The 23,948-nt window shown below is 42.5% G+C and overlaps 1 protein-coding gene across 6 annotated transcripts in view; it reads left to right on the top strand.

Moving 5' to 3' along the window:
- The window catches only part of kdm4c (lysine (K)-specific demethylase 4C), a 31,436-nt gene extending 7,754 nt beyond the window's left edge, over positions 1 to 23,682 (top strand). Inside the window, exons 6-22 of one of the 6 annotated variants that reach the window (XM_037097998.1) lie at positions 935 to 984; positions 1,627 to 1,730; positions 1,976 to 2,113; positions 2,286 to 2,479; positions 2,848 to 3,077; positions 3,308 to 5,382; positions 5,496 to 5,607; positions 6,914 to 7,095; positions 8,565 to 8,808; positions 10,565 to 10,641; positions 11,240 to 11,295; positions 11,438 to 11,546; positions 17,756 to 17,950; positions 18,426 to 18,596; positions 20,713 to 20,832; positions 22,359 to 22,451; positions 22,592 to 23,682. In XM_037097998.1, the coding sequence (XP_036953893.1) occupies positions 935 to 984; positions 1,627 to 1,730; positions 1,976 to 2,113; positions 2,286 to 2,479; positions 2,848 to 3,077; positions 3,308 to 5,382; positions 5,496 to 5,607; positions 6,914 to 7,095; positions 8,565 to 8,808; positions 10,565 to 10,641; positions 11,240 to 11,295; positions 11,438 to 11,546; positions 17,756 to 17,950; positions 18,426 to 18,596; positions 20,713 to 20,832; positions 22,359 to 22,451; positions 22,592 to 22,759 (4,318 nt within the window). In that variant the 3' untranslated portion in view covers positions 22,760 to 23,682. The remainder of the gene's footprint in view (positions 1 to 934; positions 985 to 1,626; positions 1,731 to 1,975; positions 2,114 to 2,285; positions 2,480 to 2,847; positions 3,078 to 3,307; positions 5,383 to 5,495; positions 5,608 to 6,913; positions 7,096 to 8,564; positions 8,809 to 10,564; positions 10,642 to 11,239; positions 11,296 to 11,437; positions 11,547 to 17,755; positions 17,951 to 18,425; positions 18,597 to 20,712; positions 20,833 to 22,358; positions 22,452 to 22,591) is intronic. The other 5 variants (XM_037098003.1, XM_037098018.1, XM_037098011.1 and 2 more) reach the window with 5 other exon arrangements.
- The last annotated feature ends 266 nt before the right edge of the window (positions 23,683 to 23,948 follow it).

Raw genomic sequence — 23,948 nt, 5'->3', positions numbered from 1 at the left:
TGCAACCCCACAGGGATCAGTGTCACAGCCAGACAGTGACACACATATACACAGTCCCACACACACACACACGCACAAGGAACAGCCTAATGCGGCAAGTACCCACACACATCCATACCCTTATCATGTGGCACACACCACACACACTCAAACACTGACATACACTCTTTCATCTTGCTGCTATTTTGACATCTTGTCCCTGGAGGGGAGCGGCTTAAAGATTCAACTCTCTCTCTCCCCTCTCCTCAATCCCCTCCAACTCCCTGTGTCACCTCTACCTGAGGTTGCCTCTCCCTCTCACCCTGTCTGTCACTGCTCTGTTAAGCTGACAGGTGATATGATGATAGAAATGCCACAGACCTGAGGGCGGATGGTGCTAGTCAAATGGAATGCCTTGTCAAACCTTGGGGGAATTCTGTCACGCTCCTGAGGTTTCTCTACCGGGAACTTTTGGAACAGTTTAAATTCAGATTGCGTCAGCAGTGTGATGTAAGAAAATGCAGAATAAGGTCAAAGTAAGATTCTCTTAACGGCAATTAGTGATGGTTATTTTGTCAGAGACAGAACAAGGCTCCATATTTTAGATGCATTATTGTTATTTCACAGACAAATTACAAGCTTCTTAATTACAAAGTATCAACCTGTGCATTAAAGAAGCTAGTGGCAAGTTATTTGAGGGGTTTAACAGTGAATTTGAATATACATATAACACAAGGGATTACTGTGTTTCTTTGTGTTGTAATCTTGATGTGTTTATCAATAGTGCAGTGCTGGAAAGGGTCTATCAGCCTTCATGCATTTATTCATTTATCCACCACTTGATGGCAGTCTGCAACCACCAGAGTATGATACATTCCAGCCATAATGCACAAAACATGTTTAGAGTATTTACATACACAGTCAAAAATAATATCTATCTGGTGTCTCGTAACAGGTATGCCATCCCCCCTGAGCACGGGAAGAGACTGGAGCGTCTGGCCACAGGTAAAATGGATGGATCATTTATATTCTCTTTGTATTCTCTGTCTAAATGGAGCCGAGAGAAGTAATTAAATAATTATTAATAACAATCGCAGCATACAGAAGCAGGTCTGCATTAAACAACAAAGTACAGCACATAAATTAAACTCGGCTACGAGAGGGCACGAGAGGTAATGGCGCAGCTTAAGGTGCAGAATGCTAATGAGCTCTGAACACAAACAAGCAAAAAGTGCTACTAGTAGAGACGTAAAGTGGACAGAGATGCTTAATGTATCGACAAACCACTTTAAAATCCATGCTATAAGGCAGCAGTGGGCTAAATGAACCCTACCGTATATGATTAAGTTTAGAACTAAATAAATGTTAAAGTGTTTCAAGTGAAGAATCTCAATTCATGCCTACATAGGTAAGACCTTAGACAGTTAATCTAAAATGAGGCTAATGGGTCTAAGCCTGCAGTGCTGAAACTTTTCTTTGTCGAATTCTCAGGTGAATTTGTAAAAGTTCAAGATGGTATAATGACAGATCTTAACAAACTCTGCTTAGTCAGCTTTTTTGTCGTGTGTTTTTTTTTTTTGTATGTCTGATATTTTGGTTTACTTAGACTTTATGTTAATGGTGTGTGTATGTGCGCGTTTGTTTCAGGTTTCTTTCCCAACAGCTTCAAGGGGTGTGAGGCTTTTCTTCGTCACAAGATGACTCTAATCTCTCCTTCTATACTGAAGAAGTATGGCATTCCCTTTGATAAGGTAGGCTCTCACCCCTGTGAAAAACGACTCTGTCCTCCTTCTTGCCATTTATACTGCTTTTTATTTACCAACTTTCTGAAAACAGCTTTTCTTGCCACCGAAATTAGCAGTGCTCATTTTGACTGGTTTATTTTGGTTCTTTCGCTTTTTTAGAAACCCAAAAGTTTCCACTAAAGTGTTTCAACATTTGTCTGCTGGATGCTTATGACATAATACCTCTGTCTGCATCTTTTCCCTATCCCTAGATTACTCAGGAAGCTGGAGAGTTCATGATCACCTTCCCTTATGGCTATCATGCAGGCTTTAATCATGGCTTCAACTGTGCGGAGTCCACCAACTTTGCCACTCTGCGTTGGATAGACTATGGAAAAGTGGCCACACAGGTAACATTCAGCTCAATTTTCCCTTAAATCTGCGCACCACATTTTGACTATACAGTGTCAAACTGAACAGAATGGATTGTCATTTAGGCTTAATGGTGAACACTGCACGGTGTCTTCATGTTTTAGCATAGCAGAGAGATTATTTTGTTCTGCTTCTCTTTCTTTCATCTAGTGCACATGTAGCAGGGACATGGTGAAGATATCCATGGAACCCTTTGTTAAACGTTTCCAACCTGACCGCTACCCTAACTGGATGCTGGGAAAAGATTCTGCTCCTCTTGACCACACACATGCCACTCCCAGTTCAACACCCGAGCTGCAAAGCTGGTTGCAGAGCCGACGCAAGACCAAACCTGCTAATAAAGGGTAATGTACTGGAATAGGATTGCTGCTAAAAGAATATTTATAACATATAAAGTGATTACTATAAAAATACTTTTTGAATGTTAATAAAGACAGGCTAATTTCATTTTGTAATCAGGTAAGAAAATTTATTTAGAAACCATTACAAATCCTAAGCATTAGATTGTGTTGATGATGAAGACTTGGTGGCTCAGATGGTGGCCACCAATGGCTAGTGGCCTAATTTATGCGGCCAAAAATATTTGGCAGCTGCAAAAGCCAAATGCCCTTGTCTCTTAAGTCAGAAATTTCCATACTGGCTCTCATTGCTTATGGGTATTAATCAGGGTGTTTGAGTTTCAATCCTCTTTGATCTGTCTCCCTTCCAACAGCAGCAGCCACTCTCGTATGCGCTCCAAGCGCCTCAGAACCACGGAGGAGCCTGTTGGCCTAGATGGCAGCTCAGCATTGAGCAACGGCAAGAGGAAAGGTCTTGGTGGTCCACCTGGGCCCAAGGTGCGAAGGTCCGTGGCAGGGACAACCAGCAGGGAGGATGAGAAGGAGAAGAAAAAGGAGCCTGACTCAAAGCACAACCCGAATCAGAACTCTGTCCAGCTTCCTGGTAAGTGTCTGACCCCGTCACTGGAGGCTTTTCGTGACTTAAGGTATCATTTTGATGTGAAGAGTGCTGAAAACTGGCCTGGTAGGAAGTGTGCAGTATGTATGTGTTGATGTGTATATGAGTGATACAGTTTGCGTGTATACCTGTTTTCCTATATTTATGAGATGTCTCTTCTTACAAAAATATTGTTGCCGCTCTTGTTTACCTGATGATAGATTTTTCTTCAACAGGTCCTTGCAGACAGATGTGTGTGGTCAAAGTAAATCGTGTGGAGAGTAACAGTTTGGGATTTTCCAAGAAGGAGCCATCCCAAAACTCTTCCTGCGGAACATTTCCCTCCCCTGCCTTACCGGTGAAGAATGACCTAAAGGCAGAGACAGACACTCATATTGACCCTCATCACCTCTCAGGGTCAGGGGTCACGAGCAGGACTCCTGAAGGACTCAGACAATGGCCTGAGGCCACACAGATGCATCCTGAAAATAATGAGTCAAGGTGTTGTACTCCTGAACCACAACACCTCCCAACTTCTCAGGACTGCTCTATCAGGGTTCCTCCCCTGGAGGACAACAAACATTCATCTTCTCACATAACAAGCACTTCTCTTGTGACCGAGGCAAGCTTGTGTCCTCCTGACTCAAAAACTCAGACAGCTATTTCCTCATGTAGAGAAGACACTTTAAGCATAACACCAAACACTGACAGCAGCATGGACACAGATGCCGAGAAATACACTAACAGCACTGCTAAAGCAGATAAAATGGACACAGTTTGTGATCCAAAACATATCAATCCACACTCCACTACAGAAGCACTTTATGATAGCAAAATTGAGCCAGTAGAGGGGGATAGTTACACATCATGTGGCTCCTTCTCCCCTGCAGGACACAATTGCAGTTTAGAAAAAAGCAGCACTGAGGAAAATCTTCCCCCTCCTCTGCTACAGAGGAATGCAGTGGATATGCCACAACTCACTCCAGAGCCAGAAGATAAGGCTGGAATCTGCCCTCTGCCACCTGTACTGACGCAAGAGATGCCCTCCCTCACCCTGGCAAATGATGGGATAACTGAGGTCCCAAAAACAACTTTGTGCTGTCACCAGGTTGCACCTGTCCTCCAACGAGAGACGCCAACTGGCTCGCCGTCCTCACAAGAAGCCAAACAGGAAGAGGGCGAAACTGACTTAATGTCAAAAGAACCCCTCACTGTAGAACATGCCAACAACTGGCATTTAGATTCTGCGTATAATTGCGAAGGGGCAGCGGTGTCTGGTTTAGAAGGAAACACGGCTCATTTAACTGCCAGTGCTCTGCACAAAATAACATCTGGTGGTGTCCATGAAATGCTAATAATGCCAGAAATTGCTGTAGAAAATGATCGCACAAAGCTGGAAAATGTTACTACTGGACAGAGCGATGCCTCCCCTTGCCAGCTAGTTCAGAACACTGCACGGCAAACAGAGCAGCAATACGGCCTAACAGAGTTAGCAAGTAAAGTTAGCTCCGAGGACTCAGCTCAGAGAGACTGTGTGTTGAGTCTAAGCACTGCTGATTCTCTTTTAACTGGTACCTCAAACAATAATCCCCCAGCCCCTTCCCCTCCTTTATGCACTCACAGTGACAGTCACACAGCATTACAACTCCACCACAACACTACATACTCCCCCTCACATTGTACGTCCCAGAACCCATACATAGAGCCCAAACCATTCTCCAGCAGCATCTGGAAAAACTTAAATTCCCAGAGTTCTGCAGTACTCATCCAGAGTCTGAACCCTGAACTCCCTTCTGACTTTACCCATGACCCCCTACCTTACACCATGTGGACTGAGCCTCAGTGCAAACAGGTCACAGACCTGGAGGACCCAGAACAAGACCTCCGTGAGTCAGTAAACCAGGAGGAGGATGGTGGGCCTCTCACCTGGGCCCAGCTCGAGCCCACCTCCTTAGTTTCAGTCGGTGCTGTCGAGCCCCTTGGGCTTTGTGGAGATTATGAGCTTCACAGAGGGGAAGCAGATACGTCTGAAGCCCTTTCCTTGTGCAGGGAGCTTGGGAGACAAAGGGAGGCAGAGGAGAGTCTCCACTCAGACACCGCTGTTTCACCTCTCGCAATGGGAGGAGGTGAACAGGACGGTGTGTCCGACATGGAAGAAGGGGGATCTGATGGCGAAGAGGCGGAGCAGCAAAGTAGTGCCAAGGGAGAGAACAGCAGCGACTCGTCTGAAGAGGAGGAAGAAGAGGAGGAAAATGATACCAGTAACTACAAGTGTTATGAATCAGGCCTGGAACCGGGAGAGGTTTGTGCCGTGAGTGCTCTTTTACACACAATCATACACATTCAGTCTTTTGCTAAAGTTTTATACGAATGCAGATTATTTGCACTCTAATGCCTCTCAATGATGCCTGTTTCTGCCGCCAGTACCCTGCACTTTCAGTGAAGAGGACCACTAAGAGCTGGCGTCACCCACTCAGGAAACCTACTGCAAGGGCTGTACCCACTGCAGTGAAACAGCAGGCTGCCAGTGATGATGGTGGGCACACACATGCACGCACACGATTGTCATGCATTACTTGTGAGGACCCTCATTTACAGCAGTATCCTAGCCCCTAACAATAACCATCAAACTAAATGCCCAACCTTAACCTTAACCCTAAAACCATGTCTTAACCCTCAAACAGCCTGGCCAAAATGTATTTACAATGCTGGTTTGAAGCAAAAAACTTTGTCCAGTCAAAGCATGCACTCACACATGCAGTTTATTGACAGGAATCGTGAAGATTTAGCCTTGAAAAGACTCCCACCATACGGAAAGTGACACATGAACTTACTGTAAGCCAAGAGCTATGCTCATTTCAATAAAAATCTAAAAAACAGGGACATTTCCTGTTGTGGTCAGTGCTGTATTGTGGTTGGCACCAAGCCAGAAACCATGATGCTTTGACTTCTGCTGGTTGCATTGCAGTGAAGCAGAATCCCGTTTCTATTACTTTTTGTTTTTTAAACCAAAAGCCAATTTAAAGTGTTCTTTAAAAACATTTTCTTTGTTTCTAGCAAGAAAGTCAGCTCAGATGGAATAGAGTTAATTATTTTAATGAGAAACTTTTAAATATTAAGTAATGTCAGGTAACATTTGTGTTATTCCCACTGAGTAGTTTAAAACCATTGAACCATTTCACTGTGTGGTCCCCACTTCCCCCATCTCATTTTTCACATTTAATGTCCCCACCAAATGATTCCTCTGACATCAGTGCACGCATAACCCAAACAGATTTAACTCTCAGGCTTACCACAGTAAAATGGCCTCGTGATAGATACTTTATTTGTTTTCATGGTTACAACAGTGTGGGTGGGAGGGCCCACAATTAACAACAACTAATGCACATATACATACACGGTCACATTCATCATCTCCATGGTTGTGAAAAAGGATGAATAATTCAGCAGTCATTTAGTTGTTTATCCCTGAGTAAGAAATGACCATGAAATGACCATGGCTGCGAGAGACATATTTTATGATGATGAGGGCTGTTAATCATTTTGGGCCATTTCATGAACAGGAATTGTTTGAGGAGATTGTCACCACAGTAGTTGGATTAGATCTGACTTAGCAGCAAGTCTCTTAATACTGCTGAAGTCAATTGTGAGAATGATGCATGCTGCTGTTTTGATATTCAGGTCACACAACTGTCTCAGACTCAGAATAGGCTTAATTAACAAACTAGCAAAGACAGAGGTCTGCACTCTGTTTTGCATGAATCATCATTTGGGTGAAAGAGGCACCAGTTGAATAGATAAGTGATTGCAGTCTTGTGAGGCTTTGTTTTGTCTCCACTTAGAGCCCCCTGAAGCAAACCTGGCAGAGGAGGAGGAGCAGGAAATGGAAGCGTGGGCAAAGCCCCTCATCTACCTTTGGCAGAACAGGAAGAGCTGCTTCACAGCAGAGAGGGAGTACAATGCACATGCTGCCACCATGCAGCCATACTGCGCGGTGTGCACACTCTTCATGCCCTATTATCAGGTAAAGGAGGGTTTAACTCAAATATACAAGCAGTGCATTACAGTTTTCACTGGCACCGAGATGTGAGCACACTGTTTAGATAGGACTGCCACCAAGCTGAGGATGGAGAAATCAATATGAACAGATCACATACAGCTGGACTCTTTGCTTTTGCCCCTCAGGCCATAATCCTACAGGAACTATTTATGTGGGGTGATTTAACTTTTATCTGTGCTGGTCAGTGATTCTAATCTCACCTGGAACGCATATGTGTTCTTCTTTTTCACAGTGTAATACTTACATCAACAATTTTCTATTGTTTTTGTTGCCAAAATTGCAGGTTAATAAGATTTCTTTATTATCGCCACTCTGCAGCGATACGTTGTATGTTTGAGATTGTATCTATACATTTAAAATAAATAGAGCTGTGTTTCCTGAATATTATTAGCTCAGTGTGACAACTAAAGACACACCGGGTCAACGGCCAGTCATCAGGCGTTTTGGGGTGCTTATTGAAAATCCATGGTGCTGCTCTTTGGCTGACTGAGCATGTAGAATTAGCAACGGCTCATCTTTGAGAGAAATCACTGTGATTGGCTGTTCAGGTAACTGGATCAGTGCACATAATGGGAAAAAGAAAGGGAAAAGCCCCTCAGGTCTGTCGTTGTAGTATCCAAAATTTCACCCGTTTAGCGAGGTTCCATTTGTATATCTGCAGAGAGGGTTTTCCTTGTGTGCAAGTGCCGAACGCACAGGCTTGTTGGCCGTCTGCTATAATCTTTGCGGAGTTAAGGTGCAGCTCTTTGGCCAAGACACAGGAGACATGTAGCAGCACATAATGGCCTTTGATGCAGCTTGTTCCTTGATGTTAGTTAGTTAGTTAGTCAGGGCCTTGAAAAAAGGAATTCCCTAACCTGATGATTCTCTCTGTAACCCCCAATTTCCACTGGATCCGCTGCGTTGCAGCTCCGATCCGGATTTGCTCCGCCGTCCGCCATCCGGCAGTCCCCACCGGTTGCGGTCTGAGTCCGCCACGGCGCAGTATGGTAGACAGCTGGCGTCACGAGGCCAAAGAGTTCCGGTAACCGGAAGTTTGTTATTTCGGCGCTTGACTTCCTGTCTGCTCCATGCTAAATTCATCTGCATTTCTGCATCGTGCTCCAGCATCCGCCAGAAATAGAAGTCCTGCGTATCTGTTCCGGAGGGCTCCGGACTGCTGGAGCTGGGACGGAGCTGATACACAGCGCAGCGGACCTGGTGGGGATTGACACAGTGACTAAAGTGAAACGTATCAGCTCCGCTGGCGTGGCGGAGACGCAACGCAGCGGAGACGTATCCAGTGGAAATTGGGGGTAACTCATAGATCTGAATCAACAATTGCACCAGTAAATACCGTCCAGACTTATCAAATGGGTTGTGGTGATGATAAGTTAGATGTAGTTGTAGTTTTCCTGCAGATGACACACAAATCAATCAGTTTTTTTTCCCAGGCTGAAGACAAAGCAGAGGACAACATGGCTCCTGTACCTACGGACACCTCCAAACCTCCCTCTCCAGCGGAGGCCCCGACACGTCCGTGTAGAGGTCTGAGAAGAACCAAGCCCCTTGTTCCAGAGATCTGCTTTTCCTTCCGGGAGCAGAACTGCCCCCCAACCCCCACGAACCCTCTGCTGCAGGAAGATGGCACCTCTCCTCTGCTCTACTGTGAGGGCTGTTGCCTGCAAGTCCATGCAAGTACGTACACACAGGGAAAGAGCAGTGTGTTCATGTGAGGAGAGTGTTGTGCTTCCAAAGGTAGAAATACTGCTGTTGTGAGTATAGTTTCTAAACCTCATAGCATTTATTTACCACCTACCTCACCCAGGCCACAGTGTTTGTTTGACATGTTGTGCTTGTCCCCCTGATGTCATTCTAAGAGGGTGAGTGAGTTTAAGTCCTGACTCACTCTGTTACAATGTTCCACCCCCTCTCTGTTTCCCTTTCTCCCCCTCTCTCTCTCTCTCTTTGTGGTTTGGTATATTTTATTTCCCTCGTCAGCCGAATGAGGGTGAATCCTCTGTCTTCACCACACATACTTCCTGTCCAAAAAGCCCCAAGCGAGTGCAACAGGCCCTCACACAGACTCTTAAAAACCCCCTAGAGCCTTTCTGTTCCCCTGGACATACAGATACGATACACTATGCTTTATCTCAATCCCTCATTCAGAGACTTTAACAGCTCTAGATCTCCTTTCCAATCCGTACACATTTTCACCAATATCTTAAGCTTTCAGACAGTCCCCTGCAGGCGTGCACACACGGACACACACACACTTCCAGAGAGTCTTGCGCACCGTCCCGAATCCACAGCTTTAAAATGACATTGCTTCTCCTTAAGTCAGTTTCAATCCCTCACTCTCCTGCCACTAGTGTTGATCCCACCTCATTTTCTACTCTGGAGTGTCTAGGTGTTATGTATGTACAGAGTGTGCTTAACTGCTGCACACACTATATGTACCACTACTGCTCAGTGTGCGTGTGTGGGAGTACCAGATGAAATGTATGTCATTTGACACTGATGAAAAAGCCACAAGTTTGGTTTTTGGGACCCAACAATAAGTACAGTTGATGTTACTTTCCCTCTCTCCTGTTATTTGAACTTGAGAAAGGAAGGAGAGTTGAGCTTAGATTTTATGTTTGGTTTGGTGATGGATAGTGAGGGAAAAGAACAGAGACATGCACACATATACAGACTTTAAGTGGTTTTTTTACAGATAACCCCTCCCCACCAGCTTATGTGTCTAAAACCTCGAGCCCATGGATTTCAACCAACTGTCAGCGTCGAAAAGAAACACATTTGTCTTACTTTCAAATTCAAAATGTTTTTCTGTCCGAGGCCAACAGCGTTTTCTTCTCCTAAAACATTTGTGCTGTTCTGCCTCACCAAGGACACAGACCCAAACTGGGCAAAATTACGGTATTTACACTAAGTGACTGTTGTTTTTCATACTGCTGTTGGTTTTGCTGTGTCAGTAATGCCACATTGTCTGGGTTACAAAGGTCCAGAGGCACAAGTGTCAGAGCCTGCTGTCACATCAGTGCAGGTCTGTCTGTAATTCTTGGATGCATAGATGAACACACAGACACTCCAAACAAAGAGGCGTAAATGTCCCTCTTCCTCCTGTGTTGTCGGCTTTGCACGTGCGCACACACGCACACACACACACACACCATAGAGCTCTCCATTTCCACATAGTCAGCAATATTGTACATGTCTGCATGGAACAATACCATCCTTCTGTTAAAAATCTGTGGAAACTATGCAGACGCGGTATTTCCTCCATTCCCTGTAAAAGATGATAGACTTACCATTTGCTGTCAAGTTTGCTGTTTTCTGTGAATGGTTTTGTTGACATTGTGCCACCAGGTTAGCAGTTTAACAGTACTTTTGACTGCTTTTTATAGAGTTGTATCTTTGCCTCTAATCTTCATCAAATCACTTCCTCCCTCAGGTTGCTACGGTGTCGCTGCAGATGATGTCAGCGAACAGTGGTCGTGTGATCGCTGTACGGAAGGAAGCTTTACAGCTGTAAGACAATTTTTCTCCCTTTTGTGAAAGCTTTCTTTTTGCTTACTACATGTAGGAGCAGGACAACCCAGATCAGTCGCTCTGAGCTAGAACTGTTACTAGTGCTGATGTTTCTTCAATCAGCAGTGCGTTTCCCAATATCCTCACTGTCCCATAGATCTTTTTGCAGCTACTTTGTGATATCGCCCTGCCTGAAGGAGTATTACGATCTGTATATTATACAACACCCTTTGTCCTCAGACCCTAGATTTAGATAAGGAAAAACTTAAAAAAGAATTCCCCCCCTAAAAAACTTTAACAACAAGGAAATGGAAGAAACCTCAGGAAACAGACATACAATAAATGTCGTGTGTAGAGAATAAATAAGGAGGAAGTCACAGGATATACACATTTTGATTGGAAACAAGCAGTGAATTGTAAAACATTTAAGATAAATACGACTCCTTTTCGACACCAGTGCAGCAGATTTCCTACAAATTTGTCCTAGTGCCACACACAATCAAGTTGTTATGCATAAGCATGTTTAAGGACTTTACTGAAGAGAACAAAAATGTGTTCTTTCTCTCTCATTCTGTTGTCTCTCTTTATGTTTTTTCAGGAATGTTGTCTCTGTAACCTCAGAGGTGGAGCCCTGAAGAAAACCCAAAACGACAAGTGAGACAGGCTTTTGTTGTGCGATTATATCTGCATACTCATCTCTGATCTCCAGAGCTCCGACAAATTCATTGTCTGTGCATCTTAATCATCGAAATGTATTAATTTGTTTGTGTGTGTGTGTGTGTGTGTGTCTTTATAGATGGGCCCATGTGATGTGTGCAGTAGCGCTGCCAGAGGCGAGGTTCAGTGATGAAGCCAAGAGGAGTCCCATTGATACCAGTAGGATCCCCATGCAGCGATATAAACTGGTGAGCACACACACACACACACACACACACACACACACACACACACACACACACACACACACACACACAAAGATGCAGCGCTGGAATTCCCCAGGTCCTTGAGGACCGGCTCGGTCTAATTAATGAAGTGTTCACAGTTCTAATTAACAATGTGAGACGAACATGCCCGCAATCAAAGCTAGATAATTAACCACTAGTGGGTGGGAGTGGGGGTTTGTGTGCGTTGGGGGCTGTCTGTGTGCGGGTGTTGGTCTATACATGTGTGGTTATGTGTGTGTGTGTGTGTGTGTGTGTGTGCGTGCATGTGTGCGTTTGCTTAATGAGAGAGCTGGAGTGCGTCTCAACGGACCTGACATGTTGTCACTATAGTTAGCTCTCTACTGTGGGCACCATGATAGCTCAGCAAAAAGCAAAGTGTTGGCGAGGTATACCTTAACACTAGATGGATCACAGAGATGAATTCTGCTTGTACATTCGCTGCTTACATTGTGTTTGAGCAGTTATGTACTGCACGTAAATGAAATGCATCTGTGATTGATCAGGGCATGGGTTATAACTCCCTGAAACGATTTGAACGATTTGTATTAGTATCAGTTTGATGTTAAAACCTAGACATAAAAGAGCTGAGAGTGATGACAATGATGACATGAAAAGATACAATTCGATATATGCAGTTTGTTTCATCTACTCAAAACCATTGCAGACAAATGGACAGCCCTGGGATAATTGCTACCTTCATCAATGTTAAAATATTCAGGTTTTTTGAACAGTTTGAACTTTATGCTAATTGTGGAAACTGCAGTTTGTGGTGCCATCACAGTCCTTTTAGGTAAGTTTTGCCATTTGGCCGCCATCTTGGCAATGGACCAGTGCAGTTATTTCAGTTAGTTATACTTAACGGCACAGGGAGAGAACCATAACTTCCTTTTCAATGGTCAATGGGACGTAAAACCCTTCATGTGAGGAATCACCTGTCTGATAATCTGATAAAAAACATGGCAAAAGTTTGGTGACTTTACCCCAAAATAAGGGCTAAAATGCTTTTTTCAGGCAACTCGGAAGCCCAGTTGGTAAAGCATTCGCCCCATGTACAGGGGTTGTGTCCTCGCCGCAGCAGTCCAGGATTAGAATCTGACCTGTGGCTCTGTATGTCATACCTATTCTCGCTACCAATTTCCTGTCTTTCTTTGACTGTCCTATACATATAAAGCCATGAAAAAGCGCCCACCCCCAAATAATCAGTACGTTTACATGCACAGCTTAGTTGGATTACAGCCATAGTTCGACTATGCTACTTAATCGGACAACTGCAACTGTTCGAGTATACATGCCGGTGAGAAAATTGAATTACTGGCCGAAGCATGTCATACCACGGTACAATAGGTGGTATTTCAATTAGTGGTAATAGAGCCACCTCCGGCTGACCTCTTCACGTCACCAGCACAAACAAACTCTTCCTCGGCATTCAAGAAAGATGGCGTACGAAGAGCGATACAAAGCTACATCTTTGTACATTTCATCTCTGGTGTACATGATAATTGCACAAACTAGATGCACAGTGGCGCTCTTGCTTGCGGTGAAAAGACGCTGCCGTCATCCTTCTTTTTTTGACTCATGGCCCTGGTAAAAAATGTTTAGCCTGCGCAGATCGCAAAATTTGAATCCAATCTGATGGAACGTATCCATGCACGAGTAATGCGACTGTCAATTGAATAATCTAGGTGTTTTAATCTGACTGTGAGAAATCCAATCCGGTCCAATTTTAGACAAACTAAGGTGTATACATGCACAGTCAGACTAACCCAATAATTTGGTTTTCTTGAGTGTCATGTAAACGCACTGAATGTTTGAAACACCTCCCTGGATAAAGGAATACTATCAAACTGAATTTGTGTTCCTAATAAACTGGCAACTGAGTGTATAGAGGCTTCAGAGTTGTAACACCAGCGTGTGACTCCACCATAAAGGAACCAACCAAACCACCTACATGGGTGCCTTACCCGAAAATAGTTGGAGGGATACGACTGAACTGACGCTAACTTTGTGGACACAGTGACATTACTCACAGGGTATTTACAGGGATATGGTTCATATCTACTCACACCACATTGAAATTAAGCTCATTTGGATATGAAAAGCACAAACCACAAAGTCAGGCTCCATATCCACCGGCCAAAATCTCAACAAAATGAAATGTGTAGTCCAGACGGGAAAGGGTGGGGCACTCATAAAAAATGCCTCTGACATGATCCCAATGGTGGCCAAAATGTTTCAGATCTTGCAATGATCTGAATTCTTTTTTTGAGGTCATGAAACAATACTTACTTTCTTTTGGCTGTTAAATGATGTTAAGGTATAGATGATAAGGTTTGTCACTGTGCCAATTTGTGCTTGACACCACAGATTAGAGATTTAAAGACACGCTTTCATCAGGTGTAAGTATTAAAAGTTTCTCCCATTTGGAAGATGTATCTGATCTGAGGATATATCTATTACCACAGTCATTTTACTCACACTACATAAAGACACCCAATCTTAACTTTCTGCTGCCAATTTCTGACTAATTAGCATGCTGACACAAGCGCTTTTTTGGATGATACCATGCTTCAGTTGATGATAAAACAGATGGGCCTCTTTAAACAACCTCTTTGAGTTCTAAATTAAGGTAAAATATGAAAAGCAGCACAGCATGCTTGAATAAATAATAAGCCCTTCACACATGCTGCAGCAGGAGGAAAAAAGAAAATGTGTTATGATGACACAGACCTTATCCTCATCGACATTTGACATGAAACCTTTATCTTCTGTTCACTTTGTCGATTGTGCGTTCGCTCCGCAAGCCACGTGTTTTTAAAGCTTACATTGGACTCGTTGCCCCTGCAGCATCCAGTACATTCATAATTTACTATCACACAACACACACGCGCGCAAACACACACATTCATAATTTACTGTGGGAATGTTCTTAACGCATGGCTCAACACAGGCACCCAAATACACCCCGGAGAAGACGCAGACATGGGGAAAAGTGGGTTAGGCTCACTCACACTCACACAAACTCAGACCTATATAAACAGATTTCCACTACACAAATATTTTTTTTTACACCAAAAATGTGTAGTAATACTAGTTTAGACACACACACACCTTCCCCTACACACATGAGGCATGTCAGTCAGACTCTTGTCGTGCTGGCCTCAATAGGTGGACGAGACAGGCCAGGCCAGTTCATCAGCACACCGCTGTCCATAATTGAGGAGGTATGGGAAAAGGCTTTATGAAATGTAGGCCAAGTTAGTCACCGAGAAAAGCGCTGAGTAAAAGTCCCTCAGTTTAGAAACAGAGGAGCTATGAAGCAGCAGAGGCGTCGTTAATTTAAAAAAAAAAAAAAAAAAAAGGGATAACGTTGTGGAATTTCATCACCCTCTTTTTTTGAATTAAGCATTCACATTGCCTTTTGCGGTCCCTTGCAAGAGGAAAAGAGGACTTCTCTGAGCGTCTCTCCGTACACAATAGCTCCTGATCCTCAATTGATATCTGAATTAAGCAGGCTAAGCTGATAATTGTAATGGTGAGGCCAGGCCTGCTGTAGAGGTTAAATTTAATTAAAGTTGTCTAGGTTAACTAATTAGATTAGCTATTGATTTTTCAAAGAAATGAACAAAGGGCATTTATATGGGAGGCTTAGCTTGTGAGGACTATAAAAGTTTTAATTTGCACAGCATCACCTTTTCAACCACCTGTCAGTGCTGCGTTATACTTCCAAGGGCAATTGATATTCCTCATGATATGCACCAGGGAAATAAAAGATCGTAAGATCAATTTTTGTGCTGTCCTGACACACCATGTTCTTCCACGGAAATAATAAAATGGTATGACAATTTACATGTCGTCAGACCCTTTTATATAAGCTGAAATTCATTTCCCAACCAGCTAATTCCCAATTGAGCTCACTTACCGCTGATACATATTCTCTGAGGGGTTTGTCTATATATAGAAATATTATCTGTCAACATGTATGGATATTCCAGTATGGATTCCCAGGAATTAGATTAATGAATAAATTACCTTCAAAGAGATGTGAGAAACGCAGCGCGCGCAAGAGAGGAAGACAGGCAGGGAAGTGAAGCGAAAAGAGGAGAGCGTAGATGGGTGTTTTAATAGGAGAGTGGAGGAAATGGAGTGAAATGGGAGGCATGTGAAAGGGTTGAGAGAGGAACGGGGAGCGGGTAGAGTTATAATGGGAGGATGTTGTCATTCTTTCCCTTTAGTGGAAGAGCCGGGGATTTGTGGGCGGGGAGGAGAGGGGAGATGCCACAGTAAAAGGAAATGGACTTGATGGGCTGTTTGGTGCAGAAAACCGAGGAACAGTCTTAAAAATTGTAGGTGCGAGTGTGCTTGTGCATGGATGCATGGCGATGTTTGTGCGGGAAGCGCTGTGTATATGTATTACGTCCTCAATTGTGCAGTTGTGTACTGATCGCAGACCTCAAACGGGGGGGAAAAAAAGACCACAACACAGGCATCGCAGCACTGGTTTGTTGTGGAAACGTTGAATGATGTCATCTGAACGATCTCATTTGAGGCTTTCCTGGTATTGTAGTGGTGAAATAGCATGTTTATGTCGACTATTACTACTGGGATCTCTCTCCTTCTCCTCATTTATTCTCTCGGATCTGTGTTTTGTTTACACCACCGTTTCCAATAACAGGGCACTGAGGAGATCTCAGAGATATGTTTATTTGGAGCGCACAATGGTTTTGAAATGATGTACGAGGTTCGTGGCTCAACCGAGCGATGATTCACTTGGTGTGCTTTTGTATTTAATTCACCGCCGTTTTCCCATAGTCAGAGTCTCTCAAGCGAAAATACAGAGTTTGAATGACTCTTTCTGTTCCAAAGGCTTCACTGAATACAGTCAGGGCTCCTTTAATGCAATAAAGCCACTCATTGACGGTTGCTTTGATATAGTTTTCAACTGATAGGAAAGATGGGGAAAGAAAGACAAGATGTGACAGATGATCTTATTTATTGATGTTTGCTCTTTACATACATAAAGGACAGGCTGAGAATGTAAAATTTTGATTTACAGTCACCCCAGCTGTGGCCAAATTGTTAATCTCCTCTGTATGCCTGCAAACTGTATGTGCTTCCTTTAACATTTTACGTCATTTCTCATTTGCAGCATTGCATCACAAGCTACCCTTTTCATCACTGGAAGCTATTTCCATTAGAATCTGTTCTTGTCTTTATCAAATCAGAAGTATTTACTGGAATTGACCAATGGGGCTGCTTGTTATCACTGATTGTCAGACTATTTATAAACTTGAAATACACGCCACTGCCTGCTACTAGTCAATCAGCAACATTTCGCTCCTCTCTCTCATGCAAACGTGTCTTTAGTCGCGGAAGATAAGGCCGGCGATATTTCCTTTATGTTTCTCATTGTCGTCAAATCTCATTCCGAAAAATGCTCACCCTGCTGCTATCTGAAAAAAGATAGAGAAAAGTACAGAAGTTGCGCCGCCAGACTATGGTGCAGCTTCTTTCCCTGAGCTGTGAGACTCCTCAATTAATCTTTTACTCCCTTTTCTAAAATAGATGTACTCAAACATAGTTCTGTTTTTTTAAACCCTTGTGTATTAAAGAGATGAACAAATTTGAAGTGAAATGTGCCTTAATTATGTTGAACATTGGCACTGTTGATTTTATTTTATCCCCCCATATATACATAAAGTAATATTGAGATGGGGAAACTAACAGTTGCATCCTAGACATACATTTTTAGCTGAAAGACTCTCAGTCGATACTTTATCACTCTTGCTCAGAAGTCTCACCACTCAGGCTCTCCTAGCTTAAGTCTTTGTAATGGAAGGAATCACCCCCCCATCTAAAATTTAAAATCATCCCATGGTTTATGTTTGTGTTCTATAATCACATTGTGATAATGAAGTGGTTCATATGTTAAGTGGACTGACTTTGCTGTTGTTATCGAGCTATTTTAAAAAAAAAACTATGTAATTGTGGCCCGTTTTTTTTTTTAAGATTGATGTCTTCAGTGCAAAAGCCTGGACTTGGTGCTGAGTGCTGGCCTGACCTTTTTAAAGAACTACGAGATAAAGCCAGCCTTGTCTTCAAAAGAAATTGGACCCGTCTGGCTCTTGTCAGTGTTTCGTGTTGACGGTTTGTTCTGGTCTGTGTGTTTACAGAGGTGCATCTATTGTCGTAAGCGTTGCGCGGGGAAGCGGCAGGCAGGCGCTTGTATCCAGTGCTCATGCGGCCGCTGTCCCACCTCCTTTCACGTGACCTGCGCTCATGCTGCCGGTGTGACCATGGAGCCTGATGATTGGCCGTATGTGGTGTCAATCACCTGCCATAGACACCAGTCACGGAGTTCGTCAGCTGTAAGTTAAAGGACCAATTAATAGGGATAATTGTAGACACCTGATGATTGGTGTTACTTTCATTTTCTGCATTCGAAGTAGGTCTATAAATGTTGGTCAAATAATGTAAGTGGAGGAAAGATGCCACTGGGGGCTGAGCGTAGGATTATAAATAGGCATTTTGATGGAATTTATTTTGAAAAGATTTTCTGGCTTACTCTTAGTGGCATCTATCCATGCAAATAGTGGATTTTTCTTCAGTTGAAGTCGTGGCTGAAATAAAAAAGATGCTCAGTATCTGGACAGATCAAAACTATCTGCATGGCTGGATGCCACCTGATGTAACAAAGAAGTCTTTTAAAATGCAGCTAAATCGAACTGTGCTTGATGATGCCTCGTCATGATGTAGTATCATAGAAGTTTAAGTTTGAAATGATTCTCTATATATTGTCTTACAGCAGCCTAATTGCTGCTTTGTGCTCTCTGTGTATACTAGAAGCAGCGAGCGTGCCAAGCGTCCATCTCATTGGGCCAGACGGTGATCTCCAAACACAAGAACCTGCGCTACTACAGCTCAAAGGTCACCGAGATCAGCTCCCAGATGTTCTACGAGGTCATGTTTGATGACGGCTCGTTCTCCAATGATACCTACCCCGAGGATATAGTGGTGAGATTATGTTGAATTACTGACATGCTCAAGAGGTCACATCCCAGTTGTTTGAGGTCATGTCAAATATTAAATCCTCCTTGCTATGAAAGTAGGCTTCCACTTTTCAAGGGATATTATTGGTTCTCAAATGGTCATTGCAAGAGGGATTACTTCGATGCTTGTGTTAATAACTTGGTGTAAGTTGTGAATCTGTAAAAACCAATGAGCTCAGGAGTAGTTCTGAATAATTTCCACTATTCTGCAGTTGAACAGTAACAGTGATTTCTGGAAACGTTTGTCAGATTTAACGAGAAATGGGCAAGTTTTCTCGCTTTAAGGTTTTTATTATGAAGTAAATGTTGATTACACAATGTAATGCCTAGAGAATAATGAAACCATCCGCTGTTTAGATTGGTGCCCCATAAACTTCGCTTTTACTGTGCTATTTTGTCTGCCCCCGGACATGAAATCTCCTGGGAAAATTAAGGCAGACTGTTGATCCAGTCTGGCAGGCAGCCTGGCACTTTCTCTATCTGCTTTCACGTCTCCATTATAGACTAAATGAATAAATAAACTCCTTTGCTGTTGGTAGTTGCTACTGTGAGGATAAAGACTATACAGTTGTCTCCACTTTTAAACAGAATACATTAAGAAAGCTGAGGTGTCAGCGTAGAAGCAAACAATCACTGGCATGACGGGTCCTGATGAGTCAAAATTCATTTCTGTTCACATGATTATTGTAATAGATGGAAGTCTCATTCAGTGTTCTCGACACTGTTAAAGAGAACCACAGAAGCTGTGACTGAACACTACGCACAATTAATGCTCTCTGCCTTAATTAACCTTTCCTTATTTAGATAAAAAAGCAATTTGTACACCAGAGGTCGCACTAACCAAATAATTTCAGTGATTGGCTGATTTTTTTTAAACTAAATGATGGAAAATCTGAAGGCTGTCTGCCCTTTTGACACATGAGAACACAGAGAGCAGTCTACTGTTAAGGTTTTAGTTCTCACTCACCTGTACTCACAGCTATGCTGCCGGTACAGAAGGAGTGCATGCTGCAGGATTTCCTCCTTCACTTCAAAGCTCTGGCTGAAGTGGCTCTGGCAATTCCGGTGTATAGTGTGGAAGAAGAGCGCAGGTTCAGAACAAAATCAAAACAGCCGCGAGAAGTCGTCTGTCCAAGGCGAAGATACGAAACCTAATAACCTCATTGCCTCTGATTCATATGGTTCAGTGTAATGTCTTCTGAATGGTTTGATGATATTTTAATTGTAATTGTCTCATTCTGTGTAACTGCATAGTTCATGTTTACCTGTTGGAAGTGTTGGTGCCCTCCACACTTCACTGCTGGGAGAAAAAAAAATCCACTTCATGTGGTGTTATTGTGATTGAGTTGTTTTTTCAGTTTCACTGCTGTAAAATACGCTTTGCTCATTATCACAGGAAAAAAAAAATAAAAAAGGCTGGTAAAAAGAATAAGATGGAATTTTTCACAAATCTCTCAAAATGACAGCAAGAAAGTCTAACCCAACATCTGTTGTACACCCCTTCAATTATTGTAAAAGAAAATAACCACCTTGACTTATTTTTATCTGTAAAACTATTCTGATATTGTGCACTGCACCAAAGTAATAATTGAGATGTATAAATAGATGGAAATTCATGTTTATATTAGACATGATGAAATCCAAGTACATATTTTTCTTTCTCGGGGCTGGAAAATACTCAAATTTGAAATGAAAACCATATTTCATAAAGACTATGAGAGGCTGCTCATAAACAAATGAGGACTGTGCTTCTTTTGAATGTCTTCCCACATACGTTACCAACACGTAGTGTGAAAAATAAGCTGTTGAAATGATGGTGGGTCGGAAACGTTCCCAGCAGAAGTACATACCCGGTTTGCTTACAGCTCAGACAAATCATTTGGAAGGCAATTTTGTGTTTTCAACAGCCGGATACAAGGCTAGGTCTGAATCGAGTCCAACCATGACATTAACCTCGTAAAACTAAAAAGGGCTCTATTCAACATCAAACCACTCACTTTGAATGACTTTTCTTTTTGAGAACGTTTTGAAACACACTCCGGCACTTACGCGGACCGACCATTATTCTCTTGTACTTTCAGAGCAGAGATTGTGTGAACTTGGGTCCTCCTGAAGTCGGGGAGGCTGTTCAAGTGAAATGGCCTGATGGGCTGTTCTATGGTGCCAAATACCTGGGATCTAATGTCTCCTACATGTACCAGGTAGGTAGACACACATGCGCGCGCACACACACACACACACACACACACACACACACACACACACACACACACACACACACACACTCACGCACACAGTGCTATAGACATACACAATCATGAGAAACGTATGACCCAGTTCTGCAGATTTAATCCCTTTCCTGTGAATGTTGAATTAACTCAGTTGTTGGTCAGAGTGGACCGCAGTAAACTTGCTGAACTCCCCGAACGTCAGAATCATCGTGACTTCTCTGACGTTGTCAGAATCCTCAGGTCTGTGTATGGAGGGCGAGAAAAAGGAAGGACACTTGAGACAGAGATTGAGGGAGGTGCTGAAAGTCGTGGTGACTAAAGAGGGGGAGTGGAGATGAGATGGAAGATGATGGGAGGATGAAAAGATAGATACATATGAAGCAAAAGCCATTCACACAGAGTGGAGGCAGATGGGTGGAGAGAAAGAGAGATGGCAAGAGTGAGAAGAGGAGGATGAGAAGGAGGTGACAATCTGCATTATTCAAACTCACTAAAATATTCACTAGGCTTAGAGTCATGCGGTTTCCACTTAAAGCTTTATTTAGTTGAGCTGGGCGTCAACCATTAGTTATGCACAAATGCATCTGTGACGCACAGACTTGGTCTAAGATGGGTCCTTCTTTAGAATAAGGCTGAACAAGAACTTTTCATTGTCAAGGTAAGATATAAGGCACGGAATAGTTTAGGGCAGGATAAAAAAGATAAGATAAAGATTAAAAAAAAACCCAAAACAACAACTTGATCTTCTTGAGCAGAAAATATTTGATTTCTACAGCAAATACAACATGAAAATGTTATGTTTACATTTCACCATTTAGACTTGAAGTATTGAGACACTGTTTTTTAGTTTTTTTATGATGATGAAGAAATTGGCTGATGTGCTTTCTGTAATGGGGAGGATGAAAAAAATCAAAATCCAAAGTGAACCTATAATGGTAATGCACTAAAAGCTGTTTAAAATCATGTTTAGTCACCCTTATAGAGACTAAGTTTGTACTTTATAAAAGAAAATGGTGTATTAGTGTCTTTACCACAGATATCATAAACTTACCTTTGACTGATATTCAGTTGTAGTGTATTTTAAGCAGATAAGGAAATATTGGATTGAATGTAAGATTTTGAAGATTACCACCCGGAAACAATACAGTTACTGAAGCTTGCATGCTAACCAGCTAGCCCTGGCCATGAAAACTTTCACCTAGCAGTCTAAAGCTCCTGTGTAAACACCAACACTCTCCTGGTAGTATTACTAACTGAGCTAACAAGCTAACGGTAGCAACAGTCATGGATGTATAATAAAGAATACAGTTGGCGGGTACTGTGGAGATTTGCTGGCACTTGTATGAATTCAGGGTGGCCCAATCTTGCTTATTGCACCTTAAAGTTTGTGTATGCATGTGTACAATAAAACAGAGAGCATTCATTTCATAAATTGGATAAATGTTTGAATGCAGACAATTAGTTTAAAACTGCTGAATCTTTTCATGTAATCTCAGGTGGAGTTTGAAGACGGTTCTCAGGTGCTGGCCAAAAGAGAAGACGTCTATACATTAGATGAAGACCTGCCCAAAAAGGTGAAACGTAGACTTGTAAGTATTAGACTTACTGGGAAACGCATAAACTTGAAACCATAAGTTTGATACGTTAATGGCATGAAAGCAAAACATTCTTGTGCCACCTTGGACGTGTTCTCATTCACTCATTGCCGTTTTCTCACATCTCCTTGTAGTCCACGGCCTCGAGCATGCGTTTCCAGGACGCCTTCTTCACCACGCAGGGGGAGAGGAAACGACAGAGGACACCCAACTCACGCTTCCAGAAAGACTATGTGGCCCTGCCAGGCCTCCGTACAACTGCCAAAAGCACATGGGAGCAACGCAGCCACAAAGGGAAATGAAGTCATGGAGAAGGATCGATGACAAATGAATGCACTGAGTTAACAGTGGATGTAGAGGGGAGGTTGTCTGTGTGAGTGGATGTATGAGTATGCTTGTGTGTAAGTTATTGGATCTACTTCCATCTTAACCACTCACCTTCCCCTTGTTTGGATCAGAGGATGTAAGGGAACCGGTGATTTGGGCTTAGATGGATGTTAACTTGCGTGTGCTTGTACATAGATCAGCGATTGGTGATTGGATGTTGCGACAGGCTGGAGAAGAATTTTGATTGGACAGCTGGACTCTAATGAAAGGGTTAACCGAGGGCACCGTTGCCTCAGCTGCCTCGTGCTTTCACATCCGTCAGGGAAAATAAAAGTGACTGACATTTGTCACAACACCCTTTTTGAAATAAACAAACTTTTTTTTCTTTGTACATGAAAAATTCACAGGTGAGATTTTTCTAAATAGCCTGCGGTAGCTTTTTGGGCACCTGTTATTTCCAGTTTTGATTTTGAATATTTATGCACTTTTGCTTGTAGTATTTTGTTCATGTCTTACTGTTTCTCCCCGCATGTTAAACATCGTCTCCTAACTGCTTCTGCTGGGCTGAGTCCAATCACACTACAGTGGCTTCCTCTCTGCATTGTAATTTACACGGGGCAACAATCAGTTGTTTAATCGCTTCTGAATAAAAAAAAAAAAAGAAAAGAACCAACCATGTTAATCACTTCTTTAGGTGACAGAGTCAGACGGGAAGTCACGTCTGTGTGTCTTGGACTCTGTGTCCCAATTAACGTGAAATGCTACTGTTGCTCTGTTGAATGAAACACATTGTTGAAATTATTTAAAATTTGTATTTATTTTTGGCTTGCTATAGTTAAACTATTGCTAACTGCTGTAAGGAAAACAATAAAAAATTACCTATGTTTTTTTTATTAAATGGTCTTTTTTTTATTAAAGGTTAATTAATAGGAATGATATGACTTTATAAATGTGACTGTTAGATGTTGAATTTGAGTGATGAGCATGTAAAGTCCAAGTGTGTGGGATTCAGATAAATTATAAATATACATTCAATAAATGCCTTAAAGTTTTCCAAAATATATAAACACAAACTGAGAACTGTTTTTGGGTTACCTTAGAATGAGCCCTTTATATTTAGAGAAATCCTACACACTGGACATTTAATGCCAAAAATGAAAACTG

This window comes from Acanthopagrus latus, chromosome 1, assembly GCF_904848185.1.
Source record: "Acanthopagrus latus isolate v.2019 chromosome 1, fAcaLat1.1, whole genome shotgun sequence".
Taxonomy (NCBI): Eukaryota; Metazoa; Chordata; class Actinopteri; order Spariformes; family Sparidae; genus Acanthopagrus; species Acanthopagrus latus.
The sequence above is the reverse complement of the archived record's forward strand: the minus strand, read 5'-3'. Positions and strand labels throughout refer to the sequence as shown.